Here is a 19,429-nt window from a genome sequence, read left to right on the forward strand (position 1 = left end):
TGGCACTGATGATGAAGATTCTTCTGAGGGTGAGAAAGAGACTTCTACTCGCACAAAGCTTAAGGGCAAAACCATTGCTTCCAAGTCCCCTACGAAGAATGTCAACAAGAAGACTAATCCCAAAAAGAGGAGGAAGACTTCCTCTACTACCTCGTCTCCTAATCCTTCAGTTCCTCATTCTCATGGAAATGAGCTACCGTTCCCTGATGATTTTATTTCAGCTTCCCCCATGAGCTAACTATCTCTCATCTTCAAAGATTCCTTCGCAGCTGTTGGTGATCATAATTTAGCTCGCACCTGCCAAATGATTTCTTCCATATGTGATGCTCCCACTTTGAGCCATGAATCTCTGCGAGGATCTTCCTCAGCCATATCTCTAGAGTTCCTATTTGCTATGGCTTCCATGGTACGTCTCCTCCTTCTCTTATAGGCTGGGGTGAGTTTAAGCTAATGTTTCTTCTTTGTATTTTAATTATTTTGAATTCCTTTGTCTTCTGGTCCTTACAGGTGGCGCGAGTTTCTCATGCGATTTCCTCTGATTCGCATAGGAAGAATCACTCCTTGGAGGTTGAGTGTGCGAAGCTTAAAGGGGACCTTTTGAGTAAGACACAGGAGGAAGATACTCTTCGTCAGAGGAACAATCAGTTAATATGTGTGTTTCCTTTCGCTCCCTCATACCTTGTGAATTTTTATTGTGTCTGCATATTTTTTCTATTACTTAAACCTGTATAGCTTTATAATTTAACTGAAGAGGCGTCTAGACTTCCGGATGATAATGATGCCCTTTTAGAGCTTCTTAACGCCTAGGTGGACAATTTTCCCATGCGTGGTCTAGAGAATCTTAGCTGGAAGGAATTGAGGCTAAAATCCGAAGCCCTTATATGTGATCATAGACCATTATTAATTTCTAATAGGACTTTTCAACGTCGCGCTCATGAGGATAAAGAGAGAATTAGAATTTTAGAAGCCAAAAATAATACTCTTATAACTGAGAAGGATCAGGTAACCGCTAATGGTGCGAAGTCTTTGAAGCAGTTTCAAGAGGCTCAACTCAAGATTCAGATGGAAAGGGATCGTTCCATAAGTGAGAGGGATGCTCTTCTCGCTCGTGAAAATAAACTTCGCTCTCGTCTTCTAATAGAGAATGATGTTGAGTTTGAATGGTCTGCTAGAGTCCTTGATAATGCTAGGTTGGAGTTGGCTACAAATGTTAGTTTAGAATTTGACCATGCATCCCTGGTTAAAACCATCATTTCCGAAAAAGAAGGTTTCTCATTGTATTTGTTAATAATTTTACCCCTGTTTTATCTCTTGAGTTGCGTACGTGCGATTTTGACTCTTATCATTATCTCTTCAAAGCTGCTGAGAAGGAATTCCTCGAAAAGGAGCAGAAGTATCAGAAAGATATTGAAAGCTTACAAGAGAAGTCTTCTGCTGAGATAGAAAGATTGGAAGCGAAATTCGTAGCTCGTGATACCAAGTGTCGTTGACTCAAGAAAAGGCTCAAAACCACCGTTTCCAACTTAACCAAAGATGCCATTCGCATACGTGATGGGGCTATTAAAGAGGAAGTAGGAGAGCTTTGGTCTGAACATCACATTCCTTTCCCATCTCATTATGAATTTGAGGTTCCTTCGGAAAATGAAGAAACTTCCGAAATCTCAGATAGTGATGCTGAATATGAGGATTATGGTGAAGAAGATCAAGACTCTGAGTTTGATGAAGATAATGCTGGCGAGAAGTAGTTGTTTGCTTTTCTCCTTCTTTTACGTTCTTTGTATTATACCTTCTTCTTTGTACATATACTGAGTATCTTTCATCCTTTAATATAATTCACCTTTTTTATGCTTCTCCCTCCTTCTCCTGACTATTTATCAAAAGAAATATGCTTTCCTTTCTAATAATTTGTGTTAGTTTCAGGGTATCTTATAGAAGCAAATAGTAACCTATGTGCATGAGTTTATCATATAGTAATACATGTGTATAAGTCCATCATGTGTACGAATATAACAATACATGTGTATGAATTTTTCACTTGTGCAAATATACGATTATGTGCACGAATATAACAATACATGTGTATGAACTTATCACGTGTGCGAATATATAATTTCTATCATGTTTGACACGAGGCAATTACGCTAGTGCGAATAACACATGTTTATTGTGTTTATAATCCCATTCTTGCCTCTATTAAATCCTCAGTTATGCATGTTACCTTTGTAATTCAAAATCATACCTTTATGTTTTGATCCTACCTTTGCCTTTGCATTTATTTTATCCTGCAAAAATAATGTTAATGCGGTCTTTTGTGTTTATTCGTGAGGTCTTACTGAGCCTCCCTAATTAGAGGTCTTAATCATCCTCCCCTGTTAATAGGGCTTATCTTTGCCTCAGGGTATTCATTTTGGTCGTGCGACGAAATCGCAGGCGGTCTCTACGCTTTCGCGCAGCGACCCATTGATCTCGTCTTATCATCTTTCGTATTATTGGCTCTGCAGGATTTTTTTATGCACCAATACGACAGGTCTATAATCTTGTTTGAGTTATAGTCGTATGATATTGACGTCTTTTGACACAATTCAACTCCCTAATGGAGGGTTCCGTCCTTATCTTCCCCATGGTTGTCCCTTCAAGAAGGCGTACCCCTACCGGGTTAGGGTGGGCTCCTCCCATCCAGTGATGCAACAACCAGTTGTTTTCGCGGTCTCTTTCGAGACCGCACCCTAAGTGAGGTATCTTTAGGACCGAGTATATCATATCCAGGACTTACCAAGAGCGGTGAGGTACGCTCCAGACGCCCCCGACACCCTTGGCTCAACCGTGTACCGCGACGCCCTGGTCGAGTTTCTACACTCCATGATAGTGAACTTATTACCTTAGTCTTTCAACTAAGGAGTCTCTACCGGGTAGGCTTTTATTTCACCCACAATATCCATGACTCAGGTTCCAGGGATGGTATGGCTTTCGCCCGAGCCATGCATTACTAGGTTTTCCCCAATTATGACGCGCGTTAGCGCTTATTTATATTGCCTCTTGCACAAGTGTGAACTAGGGTGCACGCCACAATTGGATACCTAGCCTCCCTAATTAGAGGTTTTAAATTTTGTTGCCCCCTAGTGAGGTCTAATTTTTGAGGTCTTATTTTTGCCTCGTTTCTTTGCTTGCATGTTAGAAGCATGTGTTGTAGAAGTAACAAAACTTTTCTATTAATAATCTTTGCTTGTACAATTCTGATTTTTCTTTCTCTTCTCTCACAAACAGAAATTTCTTACTAATAACTTATAATAATTTATTAGCTAGTTCGCCCCTTTTACTCCTCCATCCATTTCGCTTATAGGAAGTACTTTTGAATTGATGTTGTCGCGCGTCCTAACCGTAATACTGCTTTAGATATTTCTTGTTATAAAGCCTACTCTCCATTCTCTCCATATTTCTTCCATCTCTTTCCATTAACTTGTACATCCCATCTCCAACATATTTCTTCACCACATAAGGTACAACCCATGCTACTTCTTTCTTCTTACTCCCATGCTTGTGGTATGGTGGTACTTGGCTCATGACTAACTCTCCTGGTTGGAATTCTGCCCTTTCATATTTCTTCGCGTATTCATGCCTTTTTGCTATGTTGACCGTCCTCACCTGAATTTGTTCTGTACTAGTTCCTTCCTTGTTCTCTTTTTGAATCCCAACATCTACTTCCTTTGATGATTCCTTACGTTTATGACAATCATTGACTTCCCCTTCTTTTTCTATGAAGTTCACCATCAATCTTTCGCACCGCTTACTTTCTTCTGCATCGCGCTTCCAATTTCTTCTCTTACTCGGACGCACTTCACTTTTCTCAACATCAATTTCATTGCATGTTTTCGCTTCATTAACATCTCCTATGATGACTCCAACGCCTTGTGGTAATGGAAACTTGATACACTGATGATATGAGGAAGCCACACCCAGAATGCTATATAACCATGGTCTTCCAATTAATGCATTGTATGGAGATTCGACGTCTACGACACAAAAGGTTATTTCTGTAAATATTGTCTTAAGAGGGATTCGCATGGTAACCTCTCCCTTTGTCTTGTTAGCTGATCCATTGAAGCCGTATATTTTATAAGTTGAAGGAATCAAATCTTCATCTTTTCCTCCCATTGTCTTATATGTATGATAAAACAAAATGTCCACTGAGCTCCCAGAATCAATTAGTATTATATTTATTGCCCATGTGAAATCCTCTTCACCTTCTTTCTTATCCGGATTTTCTTTTGGTATTATCTCTAGCTTAACCACCAGAGGGCTCTCATGGAATTCGCCTCCTCCATATACTTCTTCTGCGCTAAATGTGATTGGCTGCTTCTGCCATTCTTTGAGTTTTGGTATCTTTGCCAGGTTCAGTATTTCATTTCCTTCAGCATCCCTCGCATATACTCGGCTCAGCACATTGTCATGAAAGTCTTCTATACTTTTGGATGAGTGTATTATTGAGTTACACTGTAGACTCTTGGCATTTGCTCCCACTTCTATGAGAAAGGTATTTTTGCCTTTGTCTGCTCCTGATGTCTTCCCACTTGTTTTTGGTTGCGATGGTGGTGGAGGAGGTAGTGGTGTAGCTAGGAAGTGGTTAAGCTTTCCTTCTCCAATCATTTTCAATATGATCCGCTGTATGTTCTTGCAGTTATTCGTTGTGTGGCCATGGAAACGATGATAAGCACAAAATTCTTTACTTCTTCTCCCAGATGGTGGTTCTTGACCTAGATTAGGTGGTGGTGTTATATCCTTCATTAATATAACAACTTCCCACACTTTGTCCATTGTTGTGTTAAGTGGTGGCATCCTGACCTCCTCATGGACTCTGTAGTTCGCGTCTTGATTATAATACCTCATGTTTCCTCCATATCCGTCTCCATGATTGTCGTATATTGCAACTTTGTTGTTTCCTTCGTGATTGTTGTATTTCCTCTCTCTTTACTCTCTCTCATATATTTATTGATCTCTGCTACTCATTGCTATTTGTTTTTGTGGTATTCGCGTAGATCCTCCATCGTTATCCTGTCCTTCATCTTGAATATCTGTGTGTACAACAAGTCAGTAGGAAATAGGGCATTGATGAATGCTAAGATGAGATTTCTTTCATCCACACGTCCTGCCATTTCGCTACACATTGTCCTCCATCTAGTATTCATTGCTCGCAGGCTTTCATTTTATCTCCTTCTTAGGATGAATACTTTCTCGATTCTTGGCCTTAACATATTATGGCTAATATATTGTCTCAAGAACAAACTCTGCAGGTGCTGGAATGATATTACTGAACCTACTGGCAATCCCTCGAACCACTTCAAAGCTTCTCCTGCGAGGCTAGCCGGGAAATACTTGCATAAGATCGCGTCGTTATCCTCATATTGCAGCAAAGCTAAACTGTACACCCTTATGTGCTGGATTGCGCATGTAGATCCATCAAAGATGCTAGGAAATATGGGTAGTGTGCATTTTGTTGGTATTGTTACTAATTGTATCCGTGGTGCGAAGGGTGTCTTTGCTGCTTCTGTTATCGCCTCTTATAGCTGCCTTCTTCCTCCATCTTTCCCTTTTGCGAGTAACTCTCTTAGCTCTGCTATCTCTCTTAAAATTTCATTATTGGGGAATGGGTTCTCCTGTTGCTGCATCGGTCTTTTCAAGCGTGCTTGCCTCAACCTGTTTTCGTGCCTGTTTTGACATATAGCCTCCCCTAGTTCTTGTTGTTCATCCTCTTCTCTCCTCCTTTTTCTCCTTTCTTGCTCATCCCTCTCGTGCACTTGTGCGGCTCTATCTCTCTCGTTTTGTCGCCTCAACATTTCTCTTCCATGGAGAATCATCCTTGCTTGTTTTGGATCATTTTCTTGTTCGAAGTTGTCTTGGATGTGGTTATACTCTTCATTTCTCTCCAATCTACCCTCTCTGCGACGTCCTCTTCTGGGTTCATTCTATCATTCCTGTACGTATCGATCTTCTATTTTATTGTGTTCGCGCTCCTCCTATATGTTATCTCCTACCTGAAGATTATTAGCCAAATTATTATCTGTAAATTGTCTCTGTTCATTGCTTCTGTGATCAGATCTGCTTCGTCTGGAGGTACTTATACTTGTCCTTGATCTTGAGCTCGCACGTGTTGTTCTGGATCTAGTTTCTGACCTTTGTTTCTGTAGTCTGTGGTTCTCTTGTCTTAGTTCATCATTCGGGCGTACCAGTTTGCACGTGTTTCCTCCTCCCTTCTTCTTTCATCGACCAACCTTTGCCTCAACTCTGCAATGGTCATGTTCTCCTCGTTTTCTCCTACCATTCCTTCCTCTTGCGTTCTCCCTTCATCTTCTTCTGCAGTATCTGTATCCGTAGTGTGAAGACTTACTTCATCATAATTTTTTTGATCATTCTCCCTTGGTTCCTGCTAGATTTGAGATCTGATCGGTTGAGATCTGTTGTTCCTCAATCCCATTCTTGATGTCTCTGCGATTTCGCCTCTTCTTCTACCTGCAATTCTTCTACTCCTCCTAATCGGTGTTGGATTTTCTCCTGCAGATGTTTGTCTCACCATTTTGTGTTCCTGAAATAATGTTTTTCTCGTATGTTTATGCAAACCAAAACTTCATTCCTAAATGAAAACCGTGTTTTGAATGAGGGAATCCGAATGTTGGAATTCCAAGAAAACAATCGAAATCTTTCACGAAAACAAGAATAACAAGTAAACCTTTGAGAAATATAATCCTTAGGATTACTCCATAGGTTCGAAATCAGCGGATACTCAAGAAACTCAACGAAAACAATTAAAAATCTTTCACAAAAACAAGAACATTAGCAATCTTCGAAAAATCTGTTTTAAACTTTCATAAACAGGTGTAATCTCTTCCCCGAGCTGTATTCAAGCACCAAAATGTAGTAGTGAAAAATGTCACTACTACACCCCTTAGATAATCTATATAACAAACTAGAAAATCATCGTGAAGAACACATATATGAATTTTATTAAGTTTAGAAATCAATACAAGAAAAAAGAAGATAAAACCATAACTTGGGGAGTAAATAACTTTCTCTCTCCTATAGTTCTATCTCAACTCTCCAAAAAGACCCCCCCGACACAAGGGTGGTTGGTCCTATATATAGGAGTTTTACATAGTGGAGGACAGCTAATAAAGCCCCTATTTTCGGATCTGACGTGCGATGTGCTCGTATGTTTACATTTGGTTCTTCTCGCACATGTTCGTGGAACTTCGCACTGGCTTCACACTTTACTCGTGAATTCATGACGTCATTGGTTCCGTCATCCATGATATGCTACCTGCGAACTCAGCTCGCTCCCTTATAATGGTACCCCTTCTCATGATACATATGGGTGCGATATTTAACCCCTACAGTACGTCTTATATTAAGTTTAATAGTTGTATTAGTCCAGTTGCAGCTTAACTGCATTTAGATATGTATCGAATGTTTCACCCTCCTCAATCAGACGCAAGAAAAGATCCAAGGGAGGACTACCCGACAATTTTCGCCATCACCGGAACTCATTGGCGAGAAATTATAGATCAAGCAGAAACAAACAGAGGCAATCAAGTATCGTTCGGGAAATACACCGTAGCATTTGAATACAATATGGATCAAGCATAAACAAACGGAGGCAATCAAGTATCGTTCGGGAAATACACCGCATCATCTAAATACAATATAGTGACTACAACTTTGGATCACTTTCATCGCAACCATCTACCTCCATCAAAATTCCTATGGACGCCGTTGTGTCCATCAAAAATACAGCCTTTCTTGTGGAAAGAGGGCATTCGACCTTCGAAACCCGGAACCATCACCACCTGCTCAATTCCAATATCAACCATCGATGCAAATTTGATTTGAAGACTGATGTTCACATTTTGAACCAATTTGCTTTAGATTCATGGTCTACCAATCCAAATGTAATGATAAATCTCAGGGTACCATGTACCCTCGTGTAATAGCTCTCTAATAGTTTAAAAAAATAATAAACATTACATTGTAACAACGTTCTTAGTTGGCATCCGAGCAACAAGCTGGGCGCCAACCCCTTTTTGAATAGTTTAATAAAATTTATGCTTGAAAAAAAATATATATACATTACCAAATTTGAGCGATAACCGCTGGTTGTCCCCTGTCGCCCACTTTATGGTCCAAGAGTTGGACAACCTTTAATATTTTTCTTTCTTTCCAACGGGTAAAAGCGTCTCTGGGGTTGTGAACATGCCATACACCGATGGGTAGCTTGATAGTGGTAAATCAAATATTTTAATGTCTCGAAAGGTGTTCATATCTATGTCATAGATGTAAAGAGTTACGAAATCTCCCCCTTCAAATGGTTGTTTGATGAAAATAAAATTGATGTCCAATTGAGCATTCAAAAGGAAGCGCAATGGTTTGTCCCAACCATGTCACCTCATCCTCGGATCTCCACAACTTCACCACATTCTTATCTAATCTGTCAACGATAGCTATGTGTCCATCTACGTCTAGGAGATACTCAGCACGCCAACAAATTTTTGGATTCCTACTAGAGCTAATGATAATGTCTGGGATTGGAATCACCCTGAACTTTTCAGTTCCGACGTTAAATGCCAAAATGACTTCAACATCTTGCGGTTTGCTGAATTTAACGCCACGATTCCTTCGGTATATTGAGCCATTTGCATACACAGCAGCTCCAAATGGTATAATTGGTGGTGACTCATCATCTATCGTCCTCCATTTATTTTCTCCTAATGTAAAAACTTGAACAATATGCTCAAGTTTTCTACCAAATCTTGTTACATCCCAAATACACAGTATCTTATATTTGCCGGTGGAAGGGTCGAAACCATAGTTTGGAATTGCATTAACACAAGGCCTTGTCTGTGATGGAACTGGTATAGAAACCCATGGAATAACTTGTCGAGTCCCAAGGTTGTAAATACAAGATAAACCACTAATGCTATCATCAAAGCAAAACAAACCATTGATATGTTTGAGTATAAAAACTTGACTCCACGGAATTGTCGGTTTATAAAGAGCTTCACGGCCTTCGAACTCATATTTAGGCGTATAGACTTGTATGGAACTATACTTGTACATCATGATAAAGAGTTGAGGATGCGATTTTGATTGGTGTAGCTTAACAAAAGATGGATCATAAGTAAGTGATTTCCAACTCTTGGATACACATCTAAATTTCATAAGAGATTTCACAGGAAGGTTGCTAAGTATTTGACGCATTAAGTTGTTGTCAAGAAGGTTTGAAAGGCTTGTTTCTTCCATATTCATCTTCTTCTGGTGCAAAAAAGAGAATCAATTAATTAACAAGCGTGTCTTAGAACACCTCTAGTTATGGATTCTGAAACATTAAATCCTTATTTATATATGTGACGCTTGAAACAGTACACGGACTCGGATTAGGAAATCACCAACGGGTGCCTTCCTTATATTGAATCCTTCTACATCTAGGACTTCTGGTTATAAAAGGAATTCGTTATATTCCACCTCAGAAATAGCCAGGAATATATCTTTGCACTATCACTTATTTTGGATATTTTAGAAAAGAGTTTTCACATCCATCTTAATGCATCCTCGATAGCACTAAATCTTAAGAAGTAGGCTTAATTGCTTATGGTGCACTTAAGCACGTGATATCACTAATATTTTTGAAAAACCCTAGAATATCACTGTTAAATCGATAGAAAAGCATTTCGTTTTCTTGTGCCTCCATTTTAAAAAATCACTGTCTAACCTAAAAAACCCCGTATGTCTTCAAAAAAAAATGCTTACAAGATATCAGAGAAAGATCGAAGCAATGTCAAGCACTCTTAAAGAAATTTACCATGAAATCATATTACGGGTACCGGCAAAATCAACATCTGTCTGCAAGTGTGTTTGCAAAACATGGATGTCGGTAATTTCTAAACCTGATTTTGTTAAACTGCACCTTGATTTTTGCATTCAAAGAAACAATTATAGTCTTATGTTTAGAAGTCTTGACGAGGATTACCAACTCTATTCTATCAGCTATGATTCATTAACACCATCATCGACAATGAAAAATTATGATGATCTTATCGAAATCGATGTCACACTCAATCCAGTAACCTATGGTTATCAGTTGTATGGTTCTTGTAATGGCATTGTCTGCCTTAGGATTTATGACAAGAATTGTTTTTTTTTTGGAACCCGGCTACCATGGAATACAAAGATGTACCTAAATCACCAAATGAATATTTTTACATCCGAAGGGACATAGATCCTTTTGGTTATAATTCCAATGACAGATATGCTTTTGGTTATGATTCCAAGAATGATGTGTTGGTATGCATAAGGTGTTATGCAGTATGTATAAGAAGTTATGCAGTATGCATAAGATGTTATGCAGTCAATATTGGATCTGCATAAGATGTTATGCAGTAAACTAAAACTGATTAAAGAAGAAACACAATTTAACGTGGTTCGGCTATAGCCTACGTCCACGGGAGAAGAATGATTAGGGTTTCTTATTATCAATGGAGGTTTTACAAGACGTGTATATATATATCCTATACATGCCACATATTCGTATAGATAGCAACATATCTAGAGAATATTTTCTTGCAGTGTGAGCCAATCATAAATACAGAAACAAAATATTCTCCTTTGTTCCAACACTCCCCCTCAAGTTGGTGCGAAGATATCAATGGAGCCCAACTTGGATAGAATTCCATTGAATTGCTTGACAGGTAAACCCTTAGTAAAAACATCTGCCAGTTGTTGATGACTACGAACGAAGGGAGTACATATTACTTTGGCCAATACCTTCTCTCTAACAAAATGTCAATCCACTTATATGTGCTTTTTACGCTCATGAAAGGTGGGATTTGATGCGATTTGTATCGCTGCTTGATTGTCACAAAACATCTTAGCTGGCTAAGGTGACAGAAAACCCAAATCTTTAAGTAATGCTCGCAGCCAAACAATCTCACAAGTTGTTGAAGCCATGGCTCTGTATTCTGCTTCAGCACTTGATCGAGAAACAACATTTTGTTTCTTGCTTCTCCATGTAACCAGATTACCACCAAAGAATATGCAGTATCCTGTTGTTGATTTACGATCAACTGGACATCCAGCATAATCAGCATCTGAATATGCTATTATACAGTAGCTAGAAATTTAATAGGCTTCATTCTTTGTCATCAAAACTCCTCTTCCTGGTGATCCTTTTAAATACTGTAGAATCCTAGTTACTGCATTTAGATGTTTAACACGAGGTATATGCATATAACGACTGACTAAGCTTACTGCATGTGCTATGTCAGGTCTGGTAACAGTGAGATAAATTAACTTGCCTACTAACCTTTGATATGACCCAATAGCACTTAACACATCACCATCATTATCAAGTTTTTTGCCAATTTCTGTAGGAGTATCACAAGGCTTTACTCCCATTTTTCCTGTAGCCTTCAGCAGGTCCAACACATATTTTCTTTGATTCAGAAAAATACCCTTCTTTGAGTAAGCAACTTCTAATCCCAGGAAATACTTCAGTATTCCTAAATCCTTGATGTCAAATCTGGAATGAAGCATTTCTTTAAGATTTCTAATTTCTTGTTGATTGTCTCCTTTAATCACAAGGTCATCAACATACACTAGAACTATAGTTGTACCAAGATTACTTCTGTTAATAAACAAGGAAGAATCAACAGAGCTCCTTTTGAACTTATTCTGGATGAGTACTGAACTTAGCTTTGCATACCATGCACGTGGTGATTGCTTTAAACCATATATTGCCTTCTTAAGCTTGCAAACCATATTGCTCTCTCCTTCTCGAGGGTGTCCAGGTGGTATACTCATATACACCTCTTCTTCTAGATCACCTTGTAAGAATGCATTCTTCACATCCATTTGAAACAATTTCCAATCTTTATTAACTGCAAGAGACATAAGAACACGAAAAGTATTCATCTTTGCAACTGGTGCAAAAGTTTCTGTGTAGTCTTCTCCATATCTCTGAGTAAAACCTCTTGCCACTAATCTTTCCTTATAACGCTCAACAGTTCCATCACTTCTGTATTTAATTTTGTACACCCATCTATATCCAACAGTCTTCTTCCCGGGAGGCAACTTGACAATACTGTATGTATTATTTACATCTAAGGACGTAACTCATTCTCCATTGGTGCCTTCCATTTTGGATTAGACTTTGCTTCATTGTAGTTTCTAGGTTCTTGATGACTAGATATAACACTTAGAAATGCAGAGTGTGAAGAACCTACATGATCATAAGTTAAATGTGCTTGTATAGGATACGCAGCGGAATGATATGTAAAGAAGTCTTTGTATTTCTCTGGAGCCTTCTTCTCACGACTTGAGGTTCTGACAATTGGTACCACTGGTTGATGATCTTGTGGAACCATAACCTCATATTCTGGAACTTGATGCGGCACATCTTGTAATCTTGTATTATCATCAGTAACACTAACATTATTGTCTGAAGCTTCTTCATGAACTGCTTCATTATGCACATCCAACACTGCATTAGGTAAGTCCACCAACTCTACCCCACCACCATTATCTCTGTGGGAATCTGTTGCAGTAGGTATCTCAGTAACAACTGGAAGTGGTGCCAAATCTGTGTAACACTCCCCCTGAGACCGACTGCCAGAATCACACTGAAAGTAAGCCACTGCTTCATCAAATACAACATCACGAGAAATCTGTAGCTTTCTAGTTGGTGGATGATAACAAATATAACCTTTCTTTGTAGATGAATAACCAAAGAACACACATTTAGTTGCCCTTGAATCCAGTTTATCACGAAGCTTTGCCTGTAAATGTACATAACAGACACAACCGAAAACTCTGAGATGAGAAATGCCAGGCTGATGACGTTTCAACACCTCTAATGGAGATTTGAACTCAAGCACACGACTAGGCAGACGATTGATCAAATAAGTGGCCGTCAGAGAACCATGAGACCAGAATTTCTTTGGAACATGCATCTGAATCATAAGAGCACGAGTAGTTTCCAGAATATGACGTAGTTTCCGTTCAGCAACACCATTTTGTTGTGAAGTACCAACACAGCTAGTTTGATGGATAATACCATGACTACGCAAATAACCTGGAAGAGTGCCTTTGACAAACTCAGTGACATTATCTGATCTAAAGATTTTAACCTGTGCATCAAATTGGTTGCGTATCATACAATGAAAAACCGCAAATACAGATGAAACTTCAGTTTTGGATTTGAGTAAATAGATCCATGTAGCACGTGACCAATCATCTATAAAGATAACAAAATACTTATACCCATCATAAGCATCAATTGGAGCAGGGCCCCATAAATCAGAATGAATTAATTCAAAAGGCATTGTAGCACGAGTCACAGAATTAGGAAATGGAAAACGAGATTGTTTAGAAAACTGACAAACATCACAGACTTGAGTCTGGACAGAAAAAGTGGGAAAAATCCTAGACAAAACACGACTAGAAGGATGTCCAAGTCGTTTATGATAAAGGAACTGCGGAGTAGATCTTTGAGTAAGACATGCCATATCACTAGAGCGTAACAGGTACAATCCATGAGAAAAGATGCCTCTACCAATCGTCTTCTTCGTCTTTCGATCCTGAAAGATGACCGAGGTAGGGGTAAATGTAACATCACAATTCAGAGAATTAGTGATTTGACCAACAGATAAAACTGAGTAGGAAATGATGGAACAACAAGTGCATTAGATGGCGGACAATCTGGAAAAAAATGCACTTTCCCACTGCCCATCACAGGAGCAGTAGAGCCATTAGCAAGTGACACATCTTTATGAGAGCTGCGAATAAATGCATGAACTGACGAAGGATCATTTGCCATATGATCTGTAGCTCCTGAATCAATAATCCAAACTTGGCGGTTGGAAACAGGCGTAGTAAGAAAGGATAGTAGGTTACCTGAAGTATGGTTGGCCTTGCGCTCAGTCTTATTACCCAACTGGTTAAAGAAATCCTTCAATTGGTCTATGGTAAAGGATGAATTGTCATCTACAGCAGCTCGAGCAAGCTTATTTTTGTCAAAAGTAGCTTTAAGATGAGGATAAATATCCCAACAGCGATCCTTGGTGTGACCAGTTTTATTACAATGATCACAATGAAAAACTTCTCTCTTACCCTTAGCACGAGAATTCTGGTCCTTATCAAATGGCATGGCGCGTCGTTTATCATCTTTGGAGCTCATAAGAGCACTTGATTCAGCTGCATCCAGGTCTATAATGCTTTTAGAATTAGGATTCATAACTTTCTTACGCGTCTCTTCACGTTGCACAGTCGCACAAACATTAGATAGACTTGGCAGTTCAGCACTCATGAGAATAGTGCTTCTAAGAGATTCATACTCTGGTTTGAGGCTACTGAGCACATCAAAGATTTTATCCTCCTCAACCCTCTTCAAGAGAATTTTGGCATCAGTTGTTTGAGGACGATAGGTATCCAGTTCATCCCATTTCTTTTTTAAATAACCAAAATGCTCAGTAAAACTTTTCGTACCTTGTTCAGCCTCAGCAATCTCACGTTTCAGCTCAAACACCCGAGCAACATTATTCCGTAAGCCATACAGACTAGCAACAGACTTCCACAAATCCTTTGCATATTCTGAGAACGAGAAGATTTCCGAAATATGTGGTTCCATCGACTGAAGAAGCCACGTGCGAACAAGTTGATCATCAACAATCCAATCTTCATACTTTGGATCCTTAGCATCTGGACAGGTACTATTCTCACCAATATACCCAGATTTTCTTTTACCCCCAAGAGCAAGAGCAGCATCCCTAGACCAGCTTACATAATTGACATCATTCAGCAAGACAGAGGTTAAACGCAAACTAGTATTATGATCTGATTATGCCATAGCAAACACACAGAGAAACAAAAACTTGATTACAGAGAAACGGTCAGGATCGTTAACGATCCCCTGATACCATGTTGGTATGCATAAGGTGTTATGCAGTATGCATAAGATGTTATGCAGTCAATATTGGATCTGCATAAGATGTTATGCAGTAAACTAAAACTGATTAAAGAAGAAACACAGTTTAACGTGGTTCGGCTATGTTGCTACGTCCACGGGAGAAGAATGATTAGGGTTTCTTATTATCAATGGAGGTTTTACAAGACGTGTATATATATATCCTATACATGCCACATATTCGTATAGATAGCAACATATCTAGAGAATATTTTCTTGCAATGTGAGCCAATCATAAATAGAGAAACCAAATATTCTCCTTTGTTCCAACACGATGATTACAAACTGTTTAACCTGATAGACCCCAAAGGAGTACGTTCTGAGCCGGACTCTCATGGAGTGAAGGATGGTTGGTTAGTCGAAGTTTACACGTTGCGAACGGATACATGGAAAATCATTCCACCTATTCCGTATGAGTTTTATTATGCTCAGCCAGTTTCTGGGGTGCTTGTTAATGGAACGCTTCATTGGTTTGGCGGAAAAAAAACGTGTTGATGCAGACAAAGAGTGTTCTTCCAATGTTATAGTCTCTTTGGATATCAGTGACGAGAGGTTGGGAGATATTCAACTACCTAAAGAACCTCTGGAGAATTAGAAGAAGCATTGGTTTGTGAGTTTAGGAGTCTTGGAAGGGTGCCTTTGTGTTCTTGTTGGTTTTGCGCAGACGTTTGATGTATGGGTAATGCAGGATTATGGAGTTGAAGAATCTTGGACAAAACTTTATGACATTAACTATACAGAGTTTACTTGTCCCTATGATGCTGTGAAGCTTATGTGGTGAGATTCTACTTAAGCTTGAGGATACGGATGATCTAGAATTATACGACCCTGCTAGAAAACCAAATATTGGGTGTTTAGATATGAGCGGAGAAGAGAATTATGTTGAAAGTTTATTTTCCCTCAACACTGGTACTTATATGGGGAAAAGAGGAAGACTAACAGTTGAGAGTTTGAAGAAGAAGAACAAGGCTAAGAAGAAACAGTCGGTTCATTTCTTTTAGTAATAATTCAATAAAAGATCTTATTTGGAGAATGAGAGTGGTTCTGACTTCAAATTCAGGACTCGGAAATGAATTTGTAGCTGCTATTAGGACTAGCTAACCAGTTACAGACATAATTGAGACTCTAAAACAAAATAAAACACACATAATTAGAGATCAGAACATACTAATGTCTATTGAGCTCTTAAATAGAATCAGTATGTGTGAGTTTTTCCGTCTAGTCCAGCTTCTTGGAGTATTGGCGGATGCCAAAAGCTAATCCCAGGATCAATAGAGGGACTAGGAACTGCAAAATCTTTACTCCGAAACCTGAAGTGGTATCCAGGGTTGTTTTAATCTGCTGTCCGGCCGGAGTGTATTGACGTTTCACCGGAATAGTTGAACTGTCGATGTCTCCAATGCAGTATTTCACCAACATATCTCTGGCAGATTCACTGTGACCCACATCCTCAAAATCTTCAGTTGCATCTTTTCCTGCACATCAATTAATATTCATAACCAGATTCTGCAATCACATACAAAATGCCCAAGATTCAATGCAGTTTCAAATTACCAGCTGCTGTTAGCAAGACTTGATCACCGCCAGGATGATCTTCCATGAATTCTGTCACATCATAGACCTGAAAAATAAAATTAATAAGCTTCTTCATCTAATTTGGCAGTATGTAAAACAGTAAAGTGGCAACAACTAGATCCTTAGATCTAATACTGGAAACATGATTAAATTTCTGATTCAAAGTGAAAATTTAACAAAAACAACATGAGGGCAGAGGTCTGATTCTGACCTTGCCAGAGATTAGAAGCCAGCAATCCTTGTTTTGATTGTGCTTCAACAAATCCTCATAAGAATGGGTCTTCATTTCTTGTACTCAAGAGGAGGATCTGTTTGTTATTGATGATGAAAGTACTTAGCCTGATTTACAATTCAAGTGCAGGAATAGTAGTTTGATAAATCTAAATCAAGAGCAGGAAATGAAGAAATTAAATACCTGGAGGTAGCTAAGCTAGTTAGGTTGGATCTTCTTCTTCAACTACTTTTGACTGAGGAAGCTCTCATTTAAATTCTCTCCACCCAACTTTTTGTCACCTTTTTCTGCTGGTAAGTATATTGAATGGTGACTACTTTAATTTCTCTGCCAATTTATTTATTGTACTCACCACCAGCTAGCTAGATCACAGAACAAGAATTATAGCTCTTCATATAAATAAATATAAAAAATATACAAGTCTGTCTTAATTTCCAGTAATTCTGGAGTCTCATTTCTCTGTCAAACTAGAATTTTAGAACTTATTTATATTATTTTAAAAATGTTGATTGTAGTAAAATTTCATGTATTTTCCGTGTTGGAATGGATCTTCTTTTTGCAAGTAACGTGGACAACACACCCGAAGTCAAGTCACACACATACATGGTTGTTTAACATGGTATTCATAGCGTGATGAGGTTAGAGAAATCAAATTGTAAACAAATTTCTCTACAAATTCAAGTTCTCTTCTTCTTTGCAAATCCAGAAGTGGTGTTTCCACTGAACTGAAATTCAAACATTCTGAAAAGTTGTTTAGTCCAAGTTTGGTTTGTTTCCTCATTTTTCCTTTTGTTTATTTTCTCTAACAACAGCCTAATTTTAGGACTCAAATTGCATTATTTTCTATGTAAAAATCAAAACATTAATAATTTATCAAACAATCTCCATTGATTTTTCGTCTTGACAAACCATCGAGAAAGTAACCAAGATATTTTCTTGATGACAATCTCATGCTGACTGGTAGTTATGCACAAACCAAAAGACCCCAAACAGAGAAGACCTACAGATATGAAAACATATGAAGCTTTACAGAAAAAAGCGAAAACACACACCAAACTTTTAGAACTTCTGCTGAATATATCCATTGGAGCTAGCTAGGATAATTGCTGCCGTCACCACTTGGCAGGATTGTCAAAAACAATGGTGTTTTGACAAGAGATATTTCCTGAATTCACTCAGCCGTACGTCTTTTCTATCCCATGTAGCTTGTTAATGACAAACTTTTATTATCTTTGATTCGGTACTGTCTGCATTCTCACCTTCGTGTTGCGCTGCCGCAGGATGAATCTTCTTTTTCTTCTTCAACATTTTAGCCATCATCTGCACACGCATTTGGAAACTATAAATACCAGAACTCACTATTTTTATAGAATGTATACATATTGAAAAACGAGAAAAAGCACTTTACTGACTCGGTGTAATTTTCGTGTTGGCAGACGAGAATATATGAAACAGGATGAATCTTTCCCGGCGGTCAGACAAGGTATTGGCAACTTCTGGATGAATGAGCAGCCGGGTTTTTTATCCTTTGTTTGGACCAGTGCAGCAGAAGCAGTGGGAGGAGTACTAGTATGTACAGTTTTGACTCGCTCCTCACAACTATCGCGGCAATCTGATGGTTTCTTAACATCAGCAGTAATGTTGCCAACATTATTATCTGGATTGCGGAAGAAGTAGTCATCCGCTAAGAACAAGTCAGAAAGCGTCATTTTATTCTTCTTCTCAGCATTGTTCTCATCATCTTTCTCCGGTTGGTTATTAAGCATTTCATTATCAAAGAGACAAAGTTCATTTGCAGTAGCTACACAAGTATCAATGGTCATGTTGGTTTCCTGTCTGGATTCTGTTTCCTGACAACATTCAACAACCAGTGACTTGAAATCTGCAGCTATTTCTTCTGTTTCCAGCCCGGTTTCTGTTTCCGGACAACATTCAACAACCAACGACTTTGAATCTCCTATGTCCTCTTCAGTTTCGGAGTTGAAGGGATTCGACTGATCAAACCCGAACGTTCCAATTGCTAGAATGTCATCTAAGTTCACAGAATCTTCTAACACTCGAGTATCTACAATCTCATTAGCAACATTAATTCCTGCATAAATGTCAACAAAGAAAAAAAGTTAGAAATTGAGAAACAAAATAACATGTAAACTGAAATGTAATCAGTTACTAGCGGCGAAATGAAACCTCTTTTGTGGGAAACCATGTCATTATTGTTGAGCTTCCCTTGCACCCAGTTGAAAATCTGCATTTCCAAAAACAACTTCAGAATTAATACAACTTAAAAAACAGTCTCAAGAATCCCATATCCCTAGTAACCCTGAAGGGAGGGATTCGAAATGGTGACCTATGGCTATGTTTGCTTACCCTCATTTTTGCAGCAACCTCAGAGATGTCTTGGATATTAGAGAACAGTGAAGTCTATTGGTGGTGATGGTGGTGGTGATTGGAAGATGAAGAGTGGAGAGGTGTGGTGGCCTAAATATAAGGCCACCACGTTCATCATCAGGAAATGTAGGAATCCAATAATTAGATGCATAATATTCTGAGCCCAGACATTCCCCCCACACCCATGTTAGCTTTATGTTGAACAATTTTCTTGGGGTCCCGACCATCAAATC

General features: G+C 38.7%; 3 protein-coding genes across 7 annotated transcripts; all 3 read right to left on the reverse strand.

Moving 5' to 3' along the window:
* Positions 1–13,121: 13,121 nt before the first annotated feature.
* LOC113320765 lies at positions 13,122–15,016 on the reverse strand. 4 transcript variants are annotated; one of them, XM_026568664.1, is made up of 2 exons: positions 13,933–15,016; positions 13,122–13,166 (listed from the first exon to the last, which is right to left on the reverse strand). In XM_026568664.1, the coding sequence occupies exons 1-2, from the start codon at positions 14,663–14,665 to the stop codon at positions 13,162–13,164; spliced, it is 738 nt and encodes a 245-aa protein (XP_026424449.1). In that variant the 5' UTR covers positions 14,666–15,016; the 3' UTR covers positions 13,122–13,161. The 4 variants fall into 4 exon arrangements, with proteins under 4 accessions (XP_026424449.1, XP_026424450.1, XP_026424451.1 ...); XM_026568665.1 differs by lacking the exon at positions 13,122–13,166 and having other exon boundaries at positions 13,317–14,244; positions 14,524–15,016; XM_026568666.1 differs by lacking the exon at positions 13,122–13,166 and having other exon boundaries at positions 13,317–14,422; positions 14,524–15,016.
* A 955-nt stretch (positions 15,017–15,971) lies between these two features.
* LOC113322756 (cytochrome b5-like) lies at positions 15,972–17,279 on the reverse strand. Of its 2 annotated transcripts, XM_026570899.1 has the most exons (4): positions 16,992–17,279; positions 16,788–16,884; positions 16,556–16,622; positions 15,972–16,476 (listed from the first exon to the last, which is right to left on the reverse strand). In XM_026570899.1, the coding sequence occupies exons 2-4, from the start codon at positions 16,860–16,862 to the stop codon at positions 16,220–16,222; spliced, it is 399 nt and encodes a 132-aa protein (XP_026426684.1). In that variant the 5' UTR covers positions 16,863–16,884; positions 16,992–17,279; the 3' UTR covers positions 15,972–16,219. The 2 variants fall into 2 exon arrangements, with proteins under 2 accessions (XP_026426684.1, XP_026426685.1); XM_026570900.1 differs by lacking the exon at positions 16,992–17,279 and having other exon boundaries at positions 16,788–16,969.
* Positions 17,280–17,677: 398 nt separating this feature from the next.
* LOC113322754 lies at positions 17,678–19,298 on the reverse strand. Its single transcript, XM_026570898.1, has 4 exons — positions 19,176–19,298; positions 18,996–19,053; positions 18,221–18,900; positions 17,678–18,128 (listed from the first exon to the last, which is right to left on the reverse strand). The coding sequence occupies exons 1-4, from the start codon at positions 19,179–19,181 to the stop codon at positions 18,018–18,020; spliced, it is 855 nt and encodes a 284-aa protein (XP_026426683.1). The 5' UTR covers positions 19,182–19,298; the 3' UTR covers positions 17,678–18,017.
* Positions 19,299–19,429: the final 131 nt, after the last annotated feature.

The sequence above is a fragment of the Papaver somniferum genome, chromosome 11, assembly GCF_003573695.1.
Source record: "Papaver somniferum cultivar HN1 chromosome 11, ASM357369v1, whole genome shotgun sequence".
Taxonomy (NCBI): Eukaryota; Viridiplantae; Streptophyta; class Magnoliopsida; order Ranunculales; family Papaveraceae; genus Papaver; species Papaver somniferum.

What these genes read in the sequence shown, in the direction of transcription:
- LOC113322754 (XM_026570898.1), bottom strand. An exon ending in CATGGTTTCCCACAAAAGAG is followed by an intron (nt 18,901 to 18,995) that starts GTTTCATTTCGC and finishes ACATTTATGCAG; the next exon opens with GAATTAATGTTGCTAATGAG. An exon ending in CAACACGAAAATTACACCGA is followed by an intron (nt 18,129 to 18,220) that starts GTCAGTAAAGTG and finishes ATGCGTGTGCAG; the next exon opens with ATGATGGCTAAAATGTTGAA.
- LOC113320765 (XM_026568663.1), bottom strand. Translation starts at nt 14,665, where the DNA reads ATGGAACCACATATTTCGGAAATCTTCTCGTTCTCAGAATATGCAAAG. An exon ending in CAAGGCCAACCATACTTCAG is followed by an intron (nt 13,617 to 13,932) that starts GTAACCTACTAT and finishes GTCATCTTTCAG; the next exon opens with GATCGAAAGACGAAGAAGAC.
- LOC113322756 (XM_026570899.1), bottom strand. Translation starts at nt 16,862, where the DNA reads ATGAAGACCCATTCTTATGAGGATTTGTTGAAGCACAATCAAAACAAG. An exon ending in GGCTTCTAATCTCTGGCAAG is followed by an intron (nt 16,623 to 16,787) that starts GTCAGAATCAGA and finishes TTTATTTTTCAG; the next exon opens with GTCTATGATGTGACAGAATT. An exon ending in AGTCTTGCTAACAGCAGCTG is followed by an intron (nt 16,477 to 16,555) that starts GTAATTTGAAAC and finishes ATTGATGTGCAG; the next exon opens with GAAAAGATGCAACTGAAGAT.